The sequence below is a fragment of the Chaetura pelagica genome, unplaced genomic scaffold (assembly GCF_000747805.2).
Source record: "Chaetura pelagica isolate M959 unplaced genomic scaffold, ChaPel_1.0 scaffold343, whole genome shotgun sequence".
NCBI lineage: Eukaryota > Metazoa > Chordata > Aves > Apodiformes > Apodidae > Chaetura > Chaetura pelagica.
Genome location: NW_009952873.1, coordinates 2267040 through 2290132, shown reverse-complemented (window position 1 = coordinate 2290132; position 23093 = coordinate 2267040). Strand labels below are relative to the sequence as shown.

Below are 23093 nucleotides of genomic sequence, written 5' to 3'. Positions count from 1 at the left end.
AACAAAAAGATACTGTATTACCATCTGCTTTGGTTTTTTTTGTTTGTTTCCAGGAGTAACTAGGTTAATCATGTGAATCTTTCATAATACCAGTAGTGGTTAAAAAAAAATAAAAATATTATGGTCACACTGCTAGAATTCTTTTATGGTGGTGTGAACATAAAAGAATTTTAAATCCATGGCTGTTTATCTTGAGGATAGCAGCTTTGAGAGTAAGGATATAGGTCTCTCTTCTTTTCCCCTCACACTAATATAATAATCCTGAGTGGTTGAGGCCAAATTCTAAGGGACTTCACTCTACAGTGGAGACTGCAGCACAAATGATGCTGGGCAATGCTGTGATACCATCCTCAATACAAGAGCAGGATGATGGAAGAGGAATGAGTGGAGACACGGTAAGAGGCAAGCAGAGCAGATTGATGTTATTGTTATTCTGATGGCATCAGCCTAGAGTGGACTTGATACAGTGTTCATTTAGCCTTAGGATACTACCAGAAGTCAGTTTTGTACCCAGCATTGGTTCCCAAAAAGCCAAGTAGCTGGGTAGGCTTGCAGTTTGTGGGTAGGTGCTGTTCTGTAAAAGCGGAAGAACAGAGGCTTTTTACATGCCCCTGTAAAAGTGCAAGTGATATGAACTGGCCTGTCATTCTGCCACTGATTATTACTGTCATTTGTTTGACTTGATGGTGCTTGGGGGGGATTTGTAAGCACTCCAAAATGTTCGTTATGCATTCAGTGAAAACTTAAGCTCTGGGATTTACAGCCATGCCTGTGGAGAGGAAGCACCCCTATTGCCCCCATGGGGAGGACACCAGTGACAGGGAGCATTGGGCCCCTTTTCTTCTGGCAGAGGAATGGCAGTCTCCAGCCAAGGCAGAGAAAGGCGAACTGGAAAATCAAATGTCTAGGAAGATGACGCAGGCCTGGACACTGTCAGCACATGGGGGAGCAGTCAGATGGAATTAGAAAGCAGCCAAGCTGGAGGGCTGAGGGCAGAGGTGGAGGGAGAGTACAAGGGTCTCTTTCCTCCTGTTTTGGTCTGCCTTGGCTCAGTAGGAAATCTCAGAACAGGCTTGAGGGGGAGACCAAGATGCTCCTCTCACTGTTAGAGGGGCTAGTTCACACAAAGACAAGTGCAGAGGTAGCCAAATTTAGGAGAAAAAAAGTGGTGTCCTCTTTCCCACCCTACCTTTTCCTCTTTTCACTTATCCCTCTCCTTCCCCCATGGCCCAAGCCTGTGTACCTGAGGCACAAGAGGACCTACAAAGGGCTCAAGGTACCCACAAGTTTCTCAGAGGACATGGGGGAAGCAGAGGCAGGGTCTCCTTGTGCAAGCTGAGTTGATGTGATCTCTTTGGTGGGAAGCCACACACACAAACCTACCTCTGGCTTGGCTATACCTGTTTCTTTGGATTAATAATATCTATCTGCTATATTGTGCTTTGGCACTTCAAACCACTATGAAAACAGTAAGTAATGCCTGGGTGATTAATTATAATTAATTAAAGGCAGCTGTTCTCCTGGGATGTCAGTTCAGTACCTTTCACGCACACTAACTTTGTTGGAAATGAAAAATAAGGAATTGTGATGGCACTCTCCCCAAGCCAAGTCCTGCCCCAGATAGCATTGTCATCTGCTCCCTCCTGTGAGTCAGTAGCCTTGGGCTTTCTGGTCTTCAGGGGGTGGTGCGCTGCAGAAATCACATGTAGCTGCTGACAGAAGCTTTTAGTGATTGAAAGCCCCAGTGAAACTGCTGGAATCTGCACAGGAGTTTAGCTGTTACTTGGGGCTGTGTATGACGTCTCTTTCATTGCCTGACCTTCTCACTGTTCGAGTTAACGTGGTTGTCAGCTGGCTGCCAGTCTGAACAGGGTCTGGTAGGAGTGTCTTTTCATTATGTTCCTTTCCATGGCTTTCATGTCTCAGGGATGGGAGACAGCCAATACTAGCAAGCCATGGGGCATGCTTAGGCTCCGTGGTACCTAATAAAACAAATCCAAATGAGCCTGTGGGAAATGCAAGTTTACTTTCTACAATACCTGTCTGCTGTGTATTGGAAGCTACTGTTAGTTCTTATCTGCAGTGGTTTGGCCACAGTGAAATTGTTATCCCGTGATGACATGGGATGTATTTAGGGAAAGGGCTTCACAGGCTCAAAGAAAAGTGAGAGAAGGGAAATATTGCCCCTATTTTAGAGAGGGGGTTTTGGTACACTGAATTATTGCGAGTATTTTCAGAAGAGCTCTGTACTCACAGCGGGAGCAGATTTTCAAAAAAGCTTAGATTATTATTCATTTTTTTTTCCAGAAATATTTGAAATCTATCAGTCTGAAAAATAGGTACTGGGAAGTAATTTTTCCATTATCCCACTGGTTAAAATCCAACTTCTATCAGTCCAACAGAAGCCCTTAATTTGAAAAGCTATTACTGGCCAGCTTGACGTCTCTTCATCCTCTCCAGCGAGCAGGGAGATGAGGTACAGGTGGCTTTTTTAGCAGTTCTGTTGCCGTGGCATCTTTTCAAACTAATCTACACACAACTCTGTATTTCTACAGCTTTGTTCCTAGGGTGGATAAAACATTTCAATCTTCTCTCTAGAAAGTGATGGTTGCACCTGTAGAAGTTGCTAAAATACATGGAAATAAGCTACAATAGCACATAAGCACCTTTACATGGGACTAACTGCATCCAAGCTGGAAGATCAAAATTACTTCACTAGGCTGGCCCAGAAACCAGCATAACATTATCTATACAAAACCTGAGAGCAGCAGATCTCTTGAATGTGTGCTGCAGAAGGAATGTGTATTCAGAAGGAATGCTGTCCCTCTTTTAATGCTGGAGGTTGTGTCAACAGTGTCCCAGTGCAGGGACTTCTCCAAACTCCTGTAACAGCACCCAGGTGCCTTTATTGAAGTCACTGTCTCCCCTGCATTCAGTGGTACCAAGGATAGGAAGAAGGAAAAACTCAACATGTTTTCAGCCCATCACGTGCTACATCTGGTTTCTGCCTGTTGCCATTCCCTCCTGGCAGCCCCCAAAACCCAGGCAGTTTCTCAAGCATCCCTTTAATCTGACAAAATGTGAGGCATCTGAAGGAGCCATGCACTTGGTAAGGCAGAAATGCTGATGATTTTAGTACTAACAGTAGCCATGCCTTCTCCACCTCTCAGGACATCTGTCTGGAGGCTGTTACCAGTCAGTACAGGTTTGGCTGGCCTGAGGGTTGAGCCAATAGCCTGCAGGCCAGGATATCAGCATTGCACACTGTTGGTGTGCCAAAACCAGTGTCTCTTGCATCTTGCATCCATCCATGTGCCTGCCATACATTGCAATCTACTTTATATACTGAGCCTTGAAGAAGAAATTTCTAAACATAAAGGTTGCTTTTTGGGGTGTTTCTGGGACAGACACAAGCCATTCCATAAGCAAAACAAAAGGAAGATGGTTGTCTTATTTTGCACTGACTCTGCTTTTATAAACTCTGCCTTTCACTGAGGTTTGGTATCAGTGCTGGGGCCACATGATTCCCTGTCAAGAGCTGGTGATCCTCCAGCCAGGTCAGTGTACAGGCAGAAAGAGCAGGCATCTGTCTGCAAAACTCCATATAGATGTCTCAATTCATAGATAGTAACTGGTGACAAGGGAGTCAAATACCACTCTTTTGAGGATAAAATAAATATAAAAATAGGTATGAGGGACATCTTCCATAACATTCTGCCCCCTAGGCCTGGACATCAGCAATTTCTTTTTCTTCCATGGTGTATCTGTTGTCTGTGTAGGCTCTAAGACCTTCAGCATAGGGATTGTGCCTCCTCACTGTGTGTTTGGGCATTACTTCCTTGGGAACGAGCCCTTGGCTGGGGGAAAAGCAAAGACAATAGCCAATAATAGCCAAAGTAATTCCTTGTAGCCTCAACTGAGTTTGCTTGCTGCACCACTTATCAGTAGAAAAACATTAAGTGATTCAGCCTCCCTTTCCTCAGACAATGTGGGCATTCCTTCAGCCAGCACAGAGCCACCACTGTCGGTAGGTGCCTCTGCCTGGATCCTGCCCTCACCAGCTCTTTCAGGGTGTTTTTTTCAATGGGACACCATAACAACTTGGAAGCAATAGGATTTTTCTTGTGGGGTGTGGTGAGGCGTTGCTCTGGGACATCCCAGGTCCTGTAGCCTGTTCCAGCCTGGAGCTCCAGCCCAGAAGCCCATTCTTGCTGTGTGCAGCAGAAATCATCTAACCTGAGGTTATCCATCACTGCTGCCTCTGTACCTCCTCTGATTGCCATGGCTGTCACGCTTGAGGGGAAAAGAGCCCTTGACACTGGCTCAGGAGAGGCTTGCATATAGCTGGATTTTTTAGATTGGCACCCAGTGCCTTTGCTGTGTTCCCTTTGCTTGCAAATTACTTGATATAATTTTAATTCTGAGCCGAATTAGAGCAGGGCACGAGTTGTCATGGCAACCATTTCCTTGTGCCTTTTGGTCTGACTCATTGCAGACAATTACTCTTGCGCTCCAGGATGCACAGATGTGATAGGAGAAGAATCATGTGCTGGGCTTTCTACTTTTTTTTTTTTTTTTTTTTTTTTTTTTTTTTTTTTTTTTTTTTTTTTTTTTTTTTTTTTTTTTTTTTTTTTTAATTTCCTTCCCAGCCTCTCTTGCATTAACTCCTACCTAGCCAGCATCAGCAGTGACCTGTACCTCTGGCCTGGGACCACACGGGCCAGTGGGAGCATGATGTATGTGGAGGATGTGTAGCTGCACCATGTGTGAAGGGATTTGTGTGTACGTGAGTGTTCTTGTACACACGAGCAGTTTCTCTGCAGTGCATTGTGTGGCTATGGCACCTGTCTGCCCTTGTAGCCAGGGGTGTGAACAGGTCCATATACTCCCAGAGTAATTTGCACTTATTTCTGTTTGTGGTGGGCCTACGTACTGATGTGTTTTCTGTGTGTGCACACAGGTATGTACATCTCTGTGGACATGGAAGTGTGCTCAGTGTGTAGAGTTTGTCAGTGTGCACTCAGTGTTCAGGGCGACTGACAAACTGGGAGGGTCATGAATGGGCCAGGCCCTTCCGTTGAGAGCTGTGTGAAGATCCAGACTGCCAAGCAAGTGGCATTAACAACTCTGATCAAACAGGGTGCATGCCTAAATCTTGTGTGATTGCAAGGCCATGTCATTGACACACTCACCTGTGTCCCTCCTCAACAGCCACATCTGAAGTACGTGGAGGAAAGCAGTGTTGTACATGCAAGTTCCATAGCCTCAGCATAGGTATAATTGATGTCATGACCTGTGTTAGGACCTATAGTTGAGCAGAGGAGCAAAGTCATGGGAGAAGATGCTGAAAGGGTTCACAGAAGCAGTCTGTAAATGTAGAAATGAAGGAGGTAAGTACTACAGTAGGAAAGGTTATAGGAAGTGTATTTTGAGGTGGCTTGGCTTAAATTCAGCCAAGGCACAAATAGACAAGTTTAACAGGGTGGGAATCACAGAAACTTACCACATCTGAGAACAGCTACAGTCTGCTCCTAAGATACATTCCTTTTGCCACCAAACTCGGCCTGTTTGCTTCCTGAGTTGCCCTTGTCCGGCCCTACCTATCCAATTAAGGCACAAATCTCCTCATCATAAGGCTATGCAATGGGACTCCTACTGCCAGCACTTTCCTATCCTGAGTCCTTTCACTCCTCTGGCTTTCCATCACTGCAATATAGAAGTCTATTCATAGGACCAACCATAGGTTAATTCTGACTGGAAGACACTTCAAGAGGTCTCTAGACAGCCTCCTGCTCAAAGCAGGGTCAGCTATGAGATCGGACCAGTTTGCTTAGAGCCCTATTGCATTACTATTCCCAGATATATTCCTTGATCCTCCCTAATGCTTATATGCTGTGCCTTCACTGTCTGTACCATAAAGAGGCTGTCCTGATAGCCGTTCTCTTTTTCTCTCCCTATCCTTGCTCTACATGCAGAGGTGCTGGGTGCAGTGCGTATGGGCCCGCTGTTGGGTGGTGAGGCATGGAGTGTGAGAGGAGAGTTGGAAAGTGATCATCCTGCTTCTGCCTGACGGAGAGCTTGGCTCGGACCCCTTGCCTGGAAGCCCTAGGAAGTACCAGGCTTTCCCAAAGCAGGGGAGAGATGTGTGTGCAGGAGCCAGGCAGGACATGGACAGCCCCACTTGCCCAGGGCCTATGGGTGGAGAGCTAGCCTGCTGCTGGCTCTGGGCACTGCTTTCATAGGCAGCTGTGGAGTGTGAGGAGGGAGCAGTTCAGCTTTTGGGGATGCTGTGGAGCCCACGTTTCTGGGGAGTCAGTAAATGGCAATGCCTGATTGTGTTGGCCTCCATCTGTCTGTCACCACAAGCAGCTGCTTAGGCTGCTTAAGCTGGCTCTGCAGAGAGTCTGTGGAATGGAAAAAGAACAGAAAGCAAGGAAAGCTGTGTCTTTGAGGTTGGGAAATGTAGGGATGAAGTGAGGATTGCTTACAAATCAAGCTGAGTTAGACCTTGCAAAGGAGATTAAAACAAACAAAGCAAAAGATTCTTCAGCTTTTTAGAAAAAAAAAAAAAAAAAAAAAAGAGTAAGAAGTGAGGCCACTTCTGGGCGGCAAGAGTGAAGTCAGGATCAGGGAGGCTATAATCTGAACAAAAACCAGAGAGCTCTCTGCCCAAGTTATTGATAAGGACAGCAATGTCATCCTTGGGGAAAGAAACAAGCTGACTACTGACAATAAGCAGTTCGTGCTGCTTAGTGCAATCACAGTGCTCGGCCTGTGTGCTCTCTGGCCCTGGGAGAGATGGCACATGAAAACACAGACTTAGAGCAAGGGGGGGTTTTTCTAACTCTACCCTCAGTGGTGACTCCAGATAGGCTGGAAAAGTGAAAATTCAGTGGTTATGGTTAAGGATGAGGGAGAAATAAGTTTGTCAGTCTCATACCCGTAAGTGTGACCTCTATCATGTTTGTAGCACTTTAAAGGAGATCTTGAAGGAAAGTAGAAATATTACCAAGCAGTTAGGGGGAGAGGGAGTCAGGCAATATGAGCTTATCAATGTTAGATCATACCACACTAACCCAGTAGCTTGCTTTCGGATTATTGTTTTCCTGGTAGGCAAAAGAAATTTCAAAGATCTCACCTCTGCATTATAGTAAAGCACTTGATACAATGCCACATAAGAATCACTTAGTTAAACTACAGAAGATTAGGAAAAGCAGGGGAGTTGTAAGGGCCAGGAAGGTAGAAGTCAGTCTGGGAAGATGGCAGCAGCAAGATCACCTATCAGAGTCTGGCAAAAGGTTACTTGTAGCACTCACCCATGGTCAACCATGGGATTAGTCTGCTAACATTAACCGAAGACCCTGACTCAAATAGCAATAGGCAGTGAGGAAGTAAGTGAGCCTACCAGGGGTAGTGCCATGCTAGACCTACTGTTTACTAACAGGGAAGGGCTGGTGGAAGATGTAGTGGTTGACAGTCATCTTGGGCACAGAGACCATGATATGACAGAATTTTCACTATGTGGTTAAGTTAGGAGGGTTGTCAGCAAAATCTCAATTTTGGACTTCTGGAGGGCTGACTTTGGTCTATTCAGGACGCTGGTTCAGAGAGTCCTTGGGAAGCAGCCCTCTAAACCAAAAGAGCCCAGGAAGGTGGGGGTTGCTATAAGAATGAAATTATGAAGGCATAAGAGCAGGCTGTTTCTGTGTGCCGAAAAATGAGCCAATGGTGAAGATGACCAGCCTGGTTGAGCAGGGAACTATTACCAGAACTCAGAATTAAAAAAAGACTCCATTAACTTTGGAAAAAGGGGCAGGTGAATCAGGAAGCATTTAAGGATATTGTAAGGGTATGTAGAAAGAGAATTAGAGATGCAAAAGCTCAGCTAGAACTTAATCTGGCCATCTCTGTAAAAGATAATTAAAAATGTTTTTATAAATACATTAATAGCAAAAGGAGGGCCAGGGAAAATCTTCATTACTTATTGGATGAGGGGGGTAACTTAGTAATGGAGGATAAGGAAAAGGCTGAGGTACTTAACACCTTCTTTGCTTCAGTCTTTAACAAAAAGACTAGCTGCCCTCAGGACAACTGAGCTCCTGAGTTTGGAATTGAGTCCACCCTTAAGTTCACAGATGACACCAAGCTGGAAGGAGTGTCGATCTGCCAGAGAGTAGGAAGAAGCTGCAGGAGGACCTGGACAGGCTGCGTCGATGGGCTGAGATCAGTGGCATGACATGTGACAAGACCAAGTGCAGGGCCCTGCACTTTGACCACAATAACCCCAGGCAATGCTACAGACTGGGGGAAGAGTGGCTGGAGAGCAGCCTGGCAGAGAGGGACTTGGGAGCACTAGTTGACAACCAGTTGAACATGAGCCAGCAGTGTGCCCAGGTAGCCCGGAAGGCCAATGGCATCCTGGCTTGTATCAGGAATAGTGTGGCCAGCAGGAGCAGGGATGTGATTCTCCCCCTGTACCCAGCACTGATGGGGCCTCACCTGGAGTACTGTGTCCAGTACTGGGCCTGTCTCTTCAAGAAGCATATTGAGGTAGGTGCTGGAGCAGGTCCAGAGGAGAGCAACAAGCCTGATGAAAGGACTAAAGGGAAAATCTTTTTGGGATAGGCTGAGGGAGCTGAGGTTGTTTAGCCTGGAGGAGACTCAGGGGGGACCTTATCACTCTTCAAGCACCCGAAGGGAGACCGTGGTCAGGTGGAGGCTGGGCTCTTTTTCCAGGCAACTAGCAAAAAGACAAGGGGGCATGGCATCAAGCTGTGCCAGGGGAGGTTTAGGTTGGACATTAGGAAGCACTTTCTCATGGAGAGGGGGATTAGACATTGGAATGGACTGCCCAGGGATGTGGTGAAGGCACCATCCCTGATGTGTTCAAGGAAAGGCTGAATGTGGCACTTAGTGCCATGGTCTAGCCCATGTGGTGGTGTTAGATCATAGGCTGGACTTGATCTTAAAGATATTTTCCAGCCTTGGTGATTCTGTGAAGTATCCTGATGATTCAACACTAGAAGGCATTGCTAATACAGGGAAGGACCAGGATAGCGTAGAGAAAGCCTTATTTGACCTTGGCAGGAGTACTAGCAGCGAAATGAATTGCAGTAGTACGACAGACAAGGTCATATGCTAGAGAGCTAATATTAGAAATCTTCTGTAAGCTGGGAACTCTGTGAGAGCTAGCCTAGAGTGCAGCAAGCAGGACTAGAGGCAGTCCTTCTGGGAACTGTTGGTCCCATTTTGCCAAGTCTCACTGAGGATCCTCACTGTAAGCTGTATTGTCCCCTGATGCCCACATGAAATTCAGGGAACCTTTGTCACCTGCCAGATTTCATCCTGAGATCCTTGCCAAAAGGCAGCCAGGTAGGATCAGTGTCAAACATATCCTGAGAAAGCTCAGGAAAAAAATGCTGAGAACTTCTATATTAGTGATGGTAGAATGATGGCGAGTGACACTGATGTGGCTGTGGATGAAGCAAACATTGTCCTGGAATGTACCTGGGCAGGTGTTCCCACCGGGGATGGGGATGCATTGGTGCTCCTACCCAAAGCCCTGAGAGACCTCTACTTTGTGTTACAGTTTTGACCAAAGGAATATAGGCTGAGATAGGTACAGACAGGACAGAAAGATGATGAGAGGACAGGGAAGGCTGACTTTTTGAGAAGAGCCTGGGAGAAACCAGCTTGTTTTAACCACATGCAACTAGGCTTGAACAGATAGGTTTGCTGCAATAAATGCATCTTGGAGAAAATATTTAAAATAAATCATATGACTTATATAAAGGCAGCATAGTATAGAAAGGCCATGAAAATACTTAGGGTGGAAAACTAGAAGAGGGTTTCTGACTGCTAGGGTAATGCAGCATTAGCCGAAATCTCAGGTAAAAAGCAAATGAGTTTAAGCTGGGGCTTGAAAAGTCTGTAAGAAGGTGGTAGTGCCTTGAATATAAAGAGATGAGACTCTGCTAGCCTCCAGTCCCTTTTCCATCATCAGGGAACAGCTGAAGTCCCTTGTCTTACCATGCCACAGTACAGCTACCAGCAAGCAAGTGAGCCATGGGGTGGTCACTCAGGGCCCTTCCTGGTTCACCGCAGCACTCCCAAAGTACAAGGCTGGGCCTTTTTGCCATGTAATTCACACACTCCGTTATCTTAGTCGTGACTGAATAAAACTATGCTCATTACAGCAGCTGAAAGCCCCAGCACAGCACTGGGAAGGCCAGAAGTCAGGGCTGACCTAATCCACCCTCTAAGCCTTTGACAGCATTGTGGTTTCTCTTGACTGATTTGGGTTTTGCAAAGTGAAACAGAGTGAGCAGAGAAGCCCCTGCTTATGATAACAAGCATTTAAAAAGCAGATGGGGATGTGGGGGCTGGCGTGTTTTGTGGCAGCTGAGAAGTGACAGTTGAGGAGATCAGAGAAGGGAGAATCTGAAAAGCAGCTGGTCAGGGCAGTCGCTTAAAAGGGAATGATCAGTCACAAGAGGATGAAATTAAGGGAGAGAGAGAAAGAATAATCGAGGAGTCAAAGATGTTTATGTCCAGTGGGAGATATATGAAAGATAACCATATGAGACTGTGAGGGCATGAGAAAGTGGAAACTGCTAGAAGAGGACCATCAGCTCAAATAAAGGGCAAGATTATTTTCTTGCCAAGAATTGCGTAGATCTAGAGACTCTTGTTTAAAATCCAGTGAATTTTTACTACTATAAAGGTGGTTATGAGTGGGATCAGAACCTGTTCCCCATAATCTGGCTCCCTTAAAATTACTTGTTAGGGATTTGCCAGAGTATTTTAAAATGCCTCCTTCTTTGAAGTAGGAACTATGTTCACACAGCCTAGAGAGTGTGCTGTGAGACATTGTTTGGTGGAGAGGAGTAGGGAAAGGTGGTATTTACTATTGTATAGCAATAATTGGGTATCTACAATCCAGTACACAGATTTTGATGGATGTGAAGCATAATTCTAAAAGGAGGAGGAAAAATTGGAAGGGATGTGACAGAAGGCTACAGTGTCATTCCAGAGGTGAGAAAATGCTTTACAGTGAAAGACTTAATGAACTCAATCTCCTTATCTTACCAAAAAGGAAGACTGAGAGATTGAGTATGAAGTATGTTCACAGAGAGAAATGCTGGTTACTGAATGTTTGGGTTTTTAATCTAGGGGAGAAAAGCATAACAAAACCCTGTGACAGGAAGCCAAACAGATTCAAATGAGATGTTAAGCACGAATGCTAACAGTAGGCATGAATAGTTAGTGTAATAAGGTACTAAGAGAAAAGGGGGTTTTTCATCTCTTGAATGTTTTTTAAATCAAAGGTAGATGCCTTTCTGGAATATTTGCCTTATCTACATGTACACACTGTTGGACTTTCTACAGAATAACTTCTATATTTTCCATTTCATAAGCTGAACAGATTGAGCTCTTTAAAGCCTTTCACAGTAAGGCATTTTCTGCCACCCTCAAATAATGTTTGTGGTTCTTTTCCACACACTTTCCAAGTAGCGTGCAATATGCAGAAGGTCAGACTGGATGATCTAAAGTCCCTTCTGGCCTTTATACTCTCTGAATGTCTGCCTCTGTGAATTCATTAATGTTTGCAAGCTCCCAGAGAGCTGCCAAAGGCAAGCACTGTAGAAATGCAAAGCATTGTTGTTACTCTGGATATTTCCCTTGAGCTTTATGCAGAGTTGGTTGAATATCTCAGTGTATCCTCTGTGCATATTTCCTCAAATGAAATACCTGCATTTGTCATTCATTTGGTGCCCTTTACAAGTTGATTCTCAGCAACTGTTTATTCCTAAGTTAGGACACAGAAAAAACTAATGTGAAGGGCCAAATCTCAACTTGAAGCCATGAGCCAAAGAGCAGCACATTGTTGTCCTGGCGCAGAAGCACCACACAAGGCAGAGTTATTCTTAGGATCATGCTTTGATTTCTGCTTTGCTCCAGGTGCCCTGCAAAAGCTTCTGCCTGGCTACAGCTCAGTGCCACCATGGGAAGGAGAGTTCTAGCCTCTAGTTTCTTCTCCCCCACCCTCTAAAGGGAGAAAAGCTGTCCCCAGATTGCCAAGGCAATCTGATATGGAGAGCTCCCCAAAATGGCACAGAAAATCTTTACTCGCACTCCATTCTGTAATTGTACTCATCAGAGGCTGCTTATTCTTTTGTCTGTATTGCACAGCATTCTCACAGGAAAGCCTTTTTGGTCCTCAGAAATCCCATGCTAGGACTTGAACTTATCTAATCAGAGAATAGCAGCTGACCCTCTGGTCTGTGCTTCCAATCAGTGCTAGCAAACACTGTTCACACCAGCACAGGAAGTTGCTGATTATCAAAATACTGAGGAAGAATTCTACTTTATATATTTAACATGTATTATATATACATATACATAATTACATATTAATGTATGTGGTGTTATATGTGTGCATGAATAGATATGTGTGTGGGCCAAATACATTTGCCAAGTGAAAGATAATCCAATTGTAGAAAATCACAGGCTGCTCCCAGATAATTCATGAGCTGAAAAAACCTAGAGTCATCAGGTGAGTGTGTTGGCTTTGCTTTTTTTCTGCTTTACATTTCTGGTATTATATGAACTGCTTAGTAGTATCTGTATGCGTTCCTCTACCTACATAGCAAAATTAGATTAAATTATGTGTCATAGACACCGTATTGTTAAACAATAATGGTGATTCTCTTGCGTCACATACCTTTTCAGCACAGCAGATGCCTCAACTGTTACTGGATTAAGAGAGTCTGGGTTCTGCTCCCAGTTTCTCTCTGAAGATCAGACTGAGTGTAACAGGATGGCCCAAGTACAGTGGTGTGAGTACGGTGGCACCAGGGTTTGCTTGTGGCAGGGTTTAACATCTTTTGTGTTCCCACACATCAGGAAGAGCTTTTTATCACAGGAAGAGTATGTGATGAATTTTGTATGCTTAGCACTCAAAGTGGAGAATTGAGGAATTTAAACTCCTTAGCTGTGTGTGATAGACGTAGCTGGTGAACAGCTGGTGGAGAGACTCTTTTAGCTCTGGGGGTGACAGCTTGTGTACTTGGGGGTGCAATAGGATTAGACAGCAATTTCTATTCATTTCAAAATAACCTTGCTCAGGAGGGTCAAGAATCTGGAGGTGTAGGAACCCTTAGCTCACTATTTGTTAGTGTTTTATTGAACATTATGCTCTAATTAAAAAAAAAAAAAGCATTTGGAATCAAATTTGACCTGAATATAACTCCATTGGCTTCTGCGTTCTTACACTAGGGATTAATTTGGCCCTTTCTACTTTTATGTAATGAGCTGATTGCCACAGTATCTTATCCTTGTTACACAATCGCCCTTGTCTGACTGTGTCCCTGAAGCACTCTGTGTGTGTGTGTGTATGTATGTGTGTTTCTAGATCTAGGGTCTCACCTTGCCTGACTGTGTATTTAGTCCTACAGCCTCACCTCCACTACAGGTACATGCTTATGTAGGTTTTACACTGATCTAGTGTATGTGTGCATATATATATATGCAAGTTCATTGCAAGTTCAAGCACTACATACAAACTATCATACATATATGTGGGAATTCAGGGGCTTTTTCATTTGGCTGGTTGTATCCCTGCATTGTTTGCTTTCTCAGGGGACAGGGAACTGAGGAAAGGTTGCTGTCAAAGGTATCATTGAAACAAAAAGGAGCATAGGAAAATACATTCTTTATTATTCTTCTGTAACAACAAGCCAGAAATATAATGTACCTTTAAAAATTTTCTGTCTCATGCCAAAGAAACCTCCATTCAGTCATTTTAGAAAATCTTGTTGCTCTCCCTCAAACAGTAATGAAAAGAAAAAGAAACTACAAGTGCCATCTGTTCCCTGCAATAAATGTGCCTGCCTGTATCACAGTTGAGTGTGTGGGGAGGGGAAGCTGGGGGAGCAGACAGGGTGTTTCTGATGGCCCTGCCAGCCCCTATATCACCCTGGCACACGTTGGACCTGCCTGCCCCAGAAGGCCATTTCCTGCATCTGGCATTGGTACACCTGCCTGCAGCAAAGGGATGCACTCAGGACAATTCCCCTTATGCCTAGCCATGCCTGCAGGAGCCCCTGTTCCCACACACCAGTGGAACCCATTGCCTGAGCACACAAGGAGCAGTGGGTTTCATTCTGTATCCAGCATCCCACAGGAGACCTTCGTTTCTCACCACCAGGGAACTTACCATGTTCCCTGGGGTGCCTATGGACAGTGCAGCAGCTCAGTCACACCAGGGCAGCTTGTTTTCCAGGTGTGCTAGGGAACAGAGTAAGAGCCTGTTTGCAAGCAGTGGTATAAAGAGGGCATTTCCCAGTGAACCCTGTTACTCTGCTCTGCATGAAAGAGGACAGGTCCTTCTCCTTCTAAGCACAGTATTTGCTATCCAGTGGGACTCCCCATAGCAGCTCACCTTCAGTGGTTCTTAGCAGCTCTCTTTTCTCCCCTTTCCTATCCTCTCTTTTCCTGGGTGAGTTTCTAAACATAGCAGTCCCTTATCTAGGGTTGAGATGAATCCAGACTTTCTGCCTTACAAATGAAAACAAAAAGGAAAGGATGGGCGAGGTCATCTTCAGCCCCACAACACAAGATACAGAAAATATTATTAGCAACGAAGAAAAATTGGTCAGGGTAAGAGGACATCCCAGGGAAGGTGAAGGGAAAGGAAGATTTTCCTCCCCCCAGCCCCTGTATTGTCCCCTGCCTCCTCCCATTTATCTCTAGTCCATCCCTGTAAAAACAGTCTATCACTCTCTTGCTCAGTCACACACACACACGCATGTACACACACACACATATATAGATCCCATTTGTTTTGTGCAATGTTTCAACATTATTTGATGCAAGTAAAATATAGATCTATAAATATACCACTCTGACTCAAGTCCCATTTCAAGTATGATTGCAGAATCCAATATGGTAAAAAGGGAGAAGTTCCCCTGAGAGGGAGGTTGAGGAGAGGTTTGCATCCAGCAGACAGAGTGTAGTCCTGACTTGCTGGGAATGTGGAGCAGCAATAACACTCATAAGGAGTCTGCAGTGCACCCATTCTGCCCTTCAGGCTACAGTTGCAGCAGATGGCATGGATGGAGTGGCTATACAATGCCTGGGGGAAGAGTCCTTCCTCCTCCCATCTTGCCAGCCCCTCCTCTGCCTTTTCCCCACAAGCAGTGTGCTGGGAGTGGGGGTACAATGTGTGCACACATCTGTGGACAGACTGCTTCTCCCAGTCCTTTTCCAGGGCAGCCTGGTCTTCTGCTTCCTGATGAAAATCCTCCCCTGTCCCATACATCCCTGTGTCAAAGGGAAGTTATGCTAAAAGAGTCCAGAGCATCCTGTCTCTTTTTGTCTCTGGTGGCCCTGGGTAGGCCAGGAGGGGTTTTGCCACTCCAGGTTTTAATTGAAGACTAGGTGTTGTGTGCCCATGGGTCAGTACATCCACCTGTCTGGGATCAGAAGGAGGTGAGGAGCCAGTGTACTTAGCTTCCCCAGGGATCCAGCAGCAGCAAGCAGGAGGGCTGTGAGACATCCAAAGGCTTGGGATCCAGCTGGAGCAGGAGAAGGAGGTGACGTGCCCTGGCAGGGTCCAACTGCAGCGCCTGCTGAGCTCTGAACACAGGTTGCTAGTGAAACACCCCACAAAGCTGAGCTGACTGCCAGCTTGTTTCCTGATGGCAGGGATCACACCATCCGCAGGCACTGTGGATGCACGACCTCTGGTGTCATCTTCCTCGCCCAGGAATACCCGCTGTGACGGGTTAGAGCACGTTACCATGGCAATGTGCACTCTCCCACTTCCAGTAATACAAAATGAGTCCTTATCTTGAGTTCCTCGTATTATTTTTTTTCCCTTTTCACCTTTTTTATTTTTTCCTGTCAGGTTAGAGAGAGCCAAGGCTAATAGGAGGCACTGCAGTCTGAGGGCTTTAAAATCTGGTTAGGGGAAGTGACCCTACATGGCAGTGGCAGTGTGCACAGTTGTGTGTATGGGCACACTCACATGCAGCTGAAGATAGCACTGAACACAACAATGATGGTGAGGGCTGTGGACTCTACTGCCTACCATGCCAGACCCTTCTTGGGCTCTCCCACCCATGCCACAATGTGGTCCAGGTTTCAGCCTTCACCTCAAGACGCTCCAGAATTGTGATCCCTCTCTCCAGTCACCCCAGCTGCCTAGTCCTGCTTCATACACTAGGCTTGCCTCTCTGTCAGTCATGCCAACCCTTGGGTTGTGTATCGTCTTCCCTCACCACCCTCCCCTAGGCTCACAGTACTTACTCCTCTCAGCATGGCCTACACTACCAAGGCTGGTGAGCCACCTCCTCCTCTAGTCCTTCTTCTGAGAAAGAGAGAACCACTTCTGCTCTGCCAATCAGATATTTCGAAACAGAGGCTTCATGTTCATACCCTCTCCATTTATCACAGAAAATAGACAAGAACACACCTTTTTTATCATGCTGTCTACTTATTTCCACAGACTTATGCTGTGCCTCTCTTCATCCTCTCGTGCCCATTTCCACTGGCTCTGCACTGCGACTGAGATGTTTTTGTTAGCTCCTGAGTGTCTGGGTACATGTATTTTGTCTGAAGCAGAAGGTGCTATGCACTGTTATGATGGGAAGGTGAAGTGGCTGGATGTATTCATGGCTGCATGCAGAGGGCAGATCAGCATGGGCATATGTGGCCCTGCATGCACAGGTGGGGTACTTGGATGTCTGGAGCTGGGGTTGACTGTGTGTGCGTGTTGGGATCAGAATGAGTCTGTGTGTGTGTGTGTGTACAGGAGGACAGCTCTCTATCTGTGTACTTATAGCAGATGACATGTGTCAGCTTGCAGATTTGGACTTGGCCAGGAGCAAAAAGAGGAGCACTGCTTCCTGGCAGGGTGTTAGAGTGATACAGGTGTCTTTCCGCCTTTAAAAGTGAGACGGGAAATCTTGCCCTGACTGTTGTCATCCCTTTTGGACCTTCCCTCCTCTCTGATGTGCTCTCTGCAGCACTGACTTACAGGATGGGCAGCAACTTAGTGTCACGCAACGGTGGTGACTCTAACAGTGAAGCATGGACACTTCTGGTGTCCTGCTTCCCACATAAGCTTTCACAGAGCTGCTTTCCATTTGCAAAGAGCTCTTGATAGAATACAGGACAACTCAGGACCAAAGCTGAGAGGATGACACAGGTTCCCAGAAGGTGCCAGCTGCCTCCACGGCAGGCATGTGAGGGAAGCTCTGTGCAAGGGCATGAGGCACAGCAAGCACTCGAGGTCTGACTCTACTTTATTTGTCTGGAAGGGCCCAAGGGTGAAAGGGCACAAAATGGGCCTGGGGCAGAGGAATGGAAATTGAGCCAGATGCCCTGACCCCCCAGAAGCATGTTGTACTACTTGGGTGAGTGGAGCAATAGCACAGTCTGTCTGTCTGGGATGATGGTTTTTTGGGAGGGCCTCATGCTTAACTGCTCTCAGGTACCTTTGTTCATTGCTGTCCCTTCATTCCTAGAAGAGTTTCATGCCACAGAAGAGATTTGTTTTTGTTCTTCATGTTCACCCTCTGTATCACCCATGAGTGGCTGCCTCTTCTTCAGCTCCCGGTGGTATTTGGCCATAAGGGAGGCATAGATGCAACCATAAGCAGCTGCCACAACCATCATGATGCAAACAATGCCACAAACCACCCCTGCGATGATCACAGTGCCTATAGCCCGGCGCACGCTCACAGGCCTATATCGCTGTTTTTGAGGGCATCCCACACTGGGCTCCACTTCTGTTTCTGTGCCTGATTTAGTTTTGGGAGGAGTTGGGCTTCCTTTCGTGCATGGTGGGCCAGTATTGTCCAGCACTGTAGAGCTGTTCTCATCATCCAGCTGGGAGCAGTAGTTAAACATTTCCATGGGCACCATTCGCATATCCTTCCCTTTCAGCTCCTTGGGCAGGGTACAGGCCAGCTGATCGATTTTCCCACCTGTTCCAATAGAGATAACAGAAGTGAACCACAGCTTCATCCCAGTACAGTGACAGCAGAGCTAGGTCCTTAGGTGGGGTAAGTTCCTATGAGTCCATTCACATCTGCTAAATATTGTCCTACAGAAGTCAAGCATAGCAGCATTATGGTTATCAAGTGGGGAACTGCTTGATTATAGCAGTAGGACTGTAAAATCCAGTGAATGCATTGCTGAGTGGAGAGAGTATTCAAAAGAGCCTGCCAGATACTCAGTGATTGTCAAAGGTAGAGGAAGGGAGAAATGGCTGTGCCTTCCCATGCGTGGTGGAAGGAGCAGACATGGTATCCTTTAAAATTATTGTTTTGCCTAACTTGCAGACATTTTACATGCCTTAGCCCTCCACAGCTGGAACAGCTTCAACCATGGCAGCTGGCTGGGATGCTTCTGCCTAGGCTGGGTTTGACGGTAGAGCTCATGGTGCATGATATCTGAATAGACATCTTTCAGGCCAAGACATGAAAGCCCCTGAAACCATCTATTAAGTCAGCCTCATACTGTTTAGTAAGTTATGTAAGTGTCAGTAGAACCATTTTAGAAAAGGAGAAATAAAAGCAAAATGATAGGACCAGGCTGTATCTTCTCAAAATAACAACAGACACACAGGCCCATCTTCTAACAACTCATCCATCCCCCCTCTGTGAAAATAGTGACAGATGTTGAAACAAATGCTTGAGCGAGTTTGGGCAATTTCTTTGGAAGGGGAAAAAAAAGCAAAATTAACTCCGTGTGTTTTCCATCATCTCTGTGATATGAGTGTCAAGAAAGGAAACAAACCTAAAAAAAAAGATAAAAGTGGCACTTGTATGCTTGTTTGATTCTGCTCACACAAGTGCATATTTCAGACTGCAGTGTAGCCATAGGCATAGATAATCTCTTTGCAGCATGACTGTGATCAGCAGGGATGTCACAGCTGACTGTTGCTGTCTGCATGATTTGAGACCCTTTCCTACTCACTGGCTCCAGTGACAGAAGGTCAGGCCTTCAGTCATCATTCCTGTAAAATGTGCCATCTTTCTTTGAGTTGCAGCTCCTGCAAACATGTCATCCCACTGGCGTTGCTGCTGAGTGATACCTACCTTTCCAGCCTTCCATGCTTCAAGGAAAAGCTGGAAATACAAACTTGTCAAAAATTGCTTGGTTTGAAATAACAGGTTTTTTTCAGCCAGTCTGACTTGGAGCTTGGCTTGTTAATTTGAGGTTTAATTTGGGTTTGCAAGTAGTAGTTGCAGTATTTTCCTAAGTGACACTGTTTCCTATGGTTCTTTTGTTGAAAGCAAACCTGATGCTGTACAGCCAAATCTGGCTATTAGTTCTCCTGGCTTAAGAAGGAGAAGGGGATGGTTATTTTCAAGTGTGAAAAGTATTTCTTCTCCTTAGGCAGAAAAGGCTTAGGGGAAATGCTAAAACTTTGATGTTATTTGAGGAAATCTCTTTCCTAGAGGAAGAAAAAATAAAAGAAAAAAAAGTTATCTTTCCTATTACAAAAATAACAAGGAAGTGAAGGAAATAGGAGCTCTAGGGCTGAAGAGGACTTCTCAGCCTGGCAGTGTTGCTATATGAAGGTGTGCTGTCACTAAACTCTCTCTTAGCATTGTAGCACAGTCCTTGTGCTTCTTGGCTAAGATCTGGCATTCAGGTCAGCCTGAGCTGCCAGATGTATCTGCCCATGATCTTTCCCTGCCTGCTTTTGTCTGCCTTTCCATCGAAGACCAGCACTTTTGCACTTGGCTCCCCCTGCAGGAGCACCTACCTCTGTAGGAGAACCATTCCATCCAGTGCTTGAAGTCTCGGAGATTGCAGTCACATTCCCAGGGGTTATCCCCAAGTTGGAGATGCTGCAGGCTGATGAGCGGTTATGGTTCTTTTGTTGAAAGCAAACCTGATGCTGTACAGCCAAATCTGGCTATTAGTTCTCCTGGCTTAAGAAGGAGAAGGGGATGGTTATTTTCAAGTGTGAAAAGTATTTCTTCTCCTTAGGCAGAAAAGGCTTAAGGGAAATGCTAAAACTTTGATGTTATTTGAGGAAATCTCTTTCCTAGAGGAAGAAAAAATAAAAGAAAAAAAAGTTATCTTTCCTATTAGAAAAATAACAAGGAAGTGAAGGAAATAGGAGCTCTAGGGCTGAAGAGGACTTCTCAGCCTGGCAGTGTTGCTATATGAAGGTGTGCTGTCACTAAACTCTCTCTTAGCATTGTAGCACAGTCCTTGTGCTTCTTGGCTAAGATCTGGCATTCAGGTCAGCCTGAGCTGCCAGATGTATCTGCCCATGATCTTTCCCTGCCTGCTTTTGTCTGCCTTTCCATCGAAGACCAGCACTTTTGCACTTGGCTCCCCCTGCAGGAGCACCTACCTCTGTAGGAGAACCATTCCATCCAGTGCTTGAAGTCTCGGAGATTGCAGTCACATTCCCAGGGGTTATCCCCAAGTTGGAGATGCTGCAGGCTGATGAGCGGTTCAAAGGTCAGCCTGTCCAGGCTCTGCAGGCGATTGGACCTGAGAGAGAGGGAGCGGAGAGCAGGCAGGTCATCAAAGATGCCCGAGGGTATCTGAGCCAGGCCGTTGATGGAGAGATCCAGCTGGCGCAGCAGGGCCGTGTGTTGTAGCAGGTCCTTGTCCAAGGCCCGGATGCTGTTGTTCCTCAGCTGGAGCTCCGTGAGGTTCCCCAGGTCACTGAAGATGTTTTGAGGAAGCTGGTCCAAGAAGTTGTTGGATAGATCCAGTCTCTGTAGGGCAGAGAGGTTGGAAAACACTGCTCCTGGAAGGATGCTGAGTTTGTTGTTGAGAAAGAGGAAGGTCCTGGTGTTTGTGGGGATGTCTGAAGGGATGGAAGAGAGACCCAAGCCGCTACAGTCCACTTCCAAATTGCCACTGTTACACTTGCAGGAGGAAGGGCAAGCAAAGAAGGACTCAGCAGCACATAGTGACAGCCAGCATCCAAGCACTGGTGGGTGAAAAGCAGGGAAGAGACAGTGCATGTATTAGAGCAGTGCTTCCCCATCCTCACCCATCACTACCTTGAACAAAGCTGAGGCTACAGAATGAGCCCCATAGCAGGACTCTTGCTCACAGTGTCCCGCAGACACTGTGACCTTCCTCACAGCTACATCCTACTACTGCTGGCTTGTACCCTGGCAGTATGAGTTTCCTCGCTTTTATAAGCAAGCAAGTAAATATCCATCCAATTTCACAAGCAGGTAGGAACAGTGCATCCCAGAGGACTTTGCTGCCAAATACCAGAGCACTGGCAGCTGTCAGAGGAGAATGAAGGAGAGACTGGTGGAATATGTCACCTCTGGTAAAGGACAGCTCTTTCTAAATGGTCAGGATTGAGAGAGGAGGAACTGGTATATATTTAAGAAGCTCTGTCTTTTCAGAAATAGACATGTTCATTAAAAGCTTGTAAGAAAAATTAAAACAAAACAACCTACATCTCAGCTGTGCTCCTGCAGTTTGAATCCTAATCTTTGTGGTAGGTCAGGCTCAGGTCTCAGCCTCTAAGTCAGGGTATCATTTGCTTTCCATATCTGCAGTGTGTTGGGTGAGCCATGACTTTTTTTATTAATTAGATTACATTACAAAGGGATGACCAAGAAAGCTGTTAAAAAGTAACAAGGAGACCCTAAAGCACTGGACACCCTGTACTTGCTATTGCTCTCAAAATAGTTTCTGAATCCCACAGCAATAACCCCACAAGTATCTCCTTTGTCCAAAATTTCCCATAGCAATGGAGATTAGGCAAAAATTGCAGGTCAGTAGTTCAAGACTGGAGTGATAGGAAAAGCATTAGCACACACTCTCCTTCTCCTGCAGTGTCTCAAAGGTAAGGTCAGGCAATGCACAAAGCAGCATTTTTTAGAGCTGTTGTGGATCACCATTCCAGACATGGGTCTAGATCCTGAGTGGTGTCAGGGCATTAGTTACCAACTCTACCTGGGAGCCAGTGGCTTTTAAAACTCTCATTTCTGTGACAAAGAAGCATCAGCAACAGGAAAGTAAGCTTTGTGCCTCCTGTCATTAGAGGAGTAGGAGTTATGTTTAAGCAGACTATGTAAAACATTTGCATCTTTCATCTTAATTCCTTTTGTGGAATTGAAATTAGTTTCTTCAATGTGGGAAGCAAATTCAGCTCCCTCACTGTTTTTTAAGGTGATAAGTTTGAGCATTTGACTAAAACTGAAGCAGGTTTGTCTGTATGTCATGCCACATTCTTTCCATTTCTCAGTTTTCTTCAGAGAAGGCAGTCACTTGGGGTTGGTAGAGTCTTTTTAGGGGTGAATGGCAGCTAAAATGGATGCATTTATTGTCTTGCTGTTCTTTCCTGGACTGGAAACCAGATTCTTCTTTCCTGATGGATTTTTGTGGGTTTTTTTCCGAACAACCAACATGCTTAACCCCAAGGGAATTTTGAAAGGATTGTCATAGCAGAGGGAGCCAGTGGAGACTCATGCTATGGAGAAGTTCTCTGTGGAAGAGCTCTGCAGTCAGCCATGCTCTTCCTCTCTTCCCTTATACCACTCTCTCTAGGGTTTAGTCTGCCCCATCACCCATTTTTTCATATCGACTTGGTTTCTGTCAATGATGCTGCCTTCATACTCAAATTCTGTCATCCTATGTCAGGTCTTTCTGTGTTCCCAGTGATCTTTGTGAGAACTGACAGATTTTTGGACTGGTAGCTTGAGAAGACTACACAGCTTGGATCCTATGCTATATGGCTTTATTAAGGACCAAGGGATAAGGAGAGACAATGCCTCTGATCTTTTTTATTTCATCCATCCTTCACAATTCCTTCAATAATTTTTTTCTGTCATACATTTGAGATCTCAGGTGTACATCAGCCCAGGCCATGCCAATCAGTGTGCTCTTTTAATGAGTATTATGGATCCTTATGGTGAAATACAAGAGAAATTTTTACCCTGAGTACCTCTGTCCTTTCTTGTAATGCAGAGGTTGGGGTCAATAGCAGAGATTGCCATGAAAACAGATTATGGCCTGTGGACTGGCACAGTGCAGGTACTATCTAGCTGGCTGATATTTAATTCCATTCAGTAGATATTGTGCTC

At 45.5% G+C, this 23093-nt stretch overlaps 2 protein-coding genes across 2 annotated transcripts in view; one reads left to right on the top strand and one right to left on the bottom strand.

Annotated features, from left to right (window-relative positions):
• Positions 1–23093, top strand: part of CACNA2D4 (calcium channel, voltage-dependent, alpha 2/delta subunit 4) — a 136117-nt gene that overhangs the window by 64771 nt on the left and 48253 nt on the right. The gene's annotated exons all lie outside the window — the stretch shown is intronic.
• The window catches only part of LRTM2 (leucine-rich repeats and transmembrane domains 2), a 9490-nt gene continuing 3688 nt past the window's right edge, over positions 17292–23093 (bottom strand). Inside the window, exons 3-4 of the mRNA XM_009995207.1 lie at positions 20384–20974; positions 17292–17993 (exon numbers count right to left, since the gene is read on the bottom strand). Of these exons, the coding sequence (XP_009993509.1) occupies positions 17539–17993; positions 20384–20974 (1046 nt within the window). The 3' untranslated portion in view covers positions 17292–17538. The remainder of the gene's footprint in view (positions 17994–20383; positions 20975–23093) is intronic.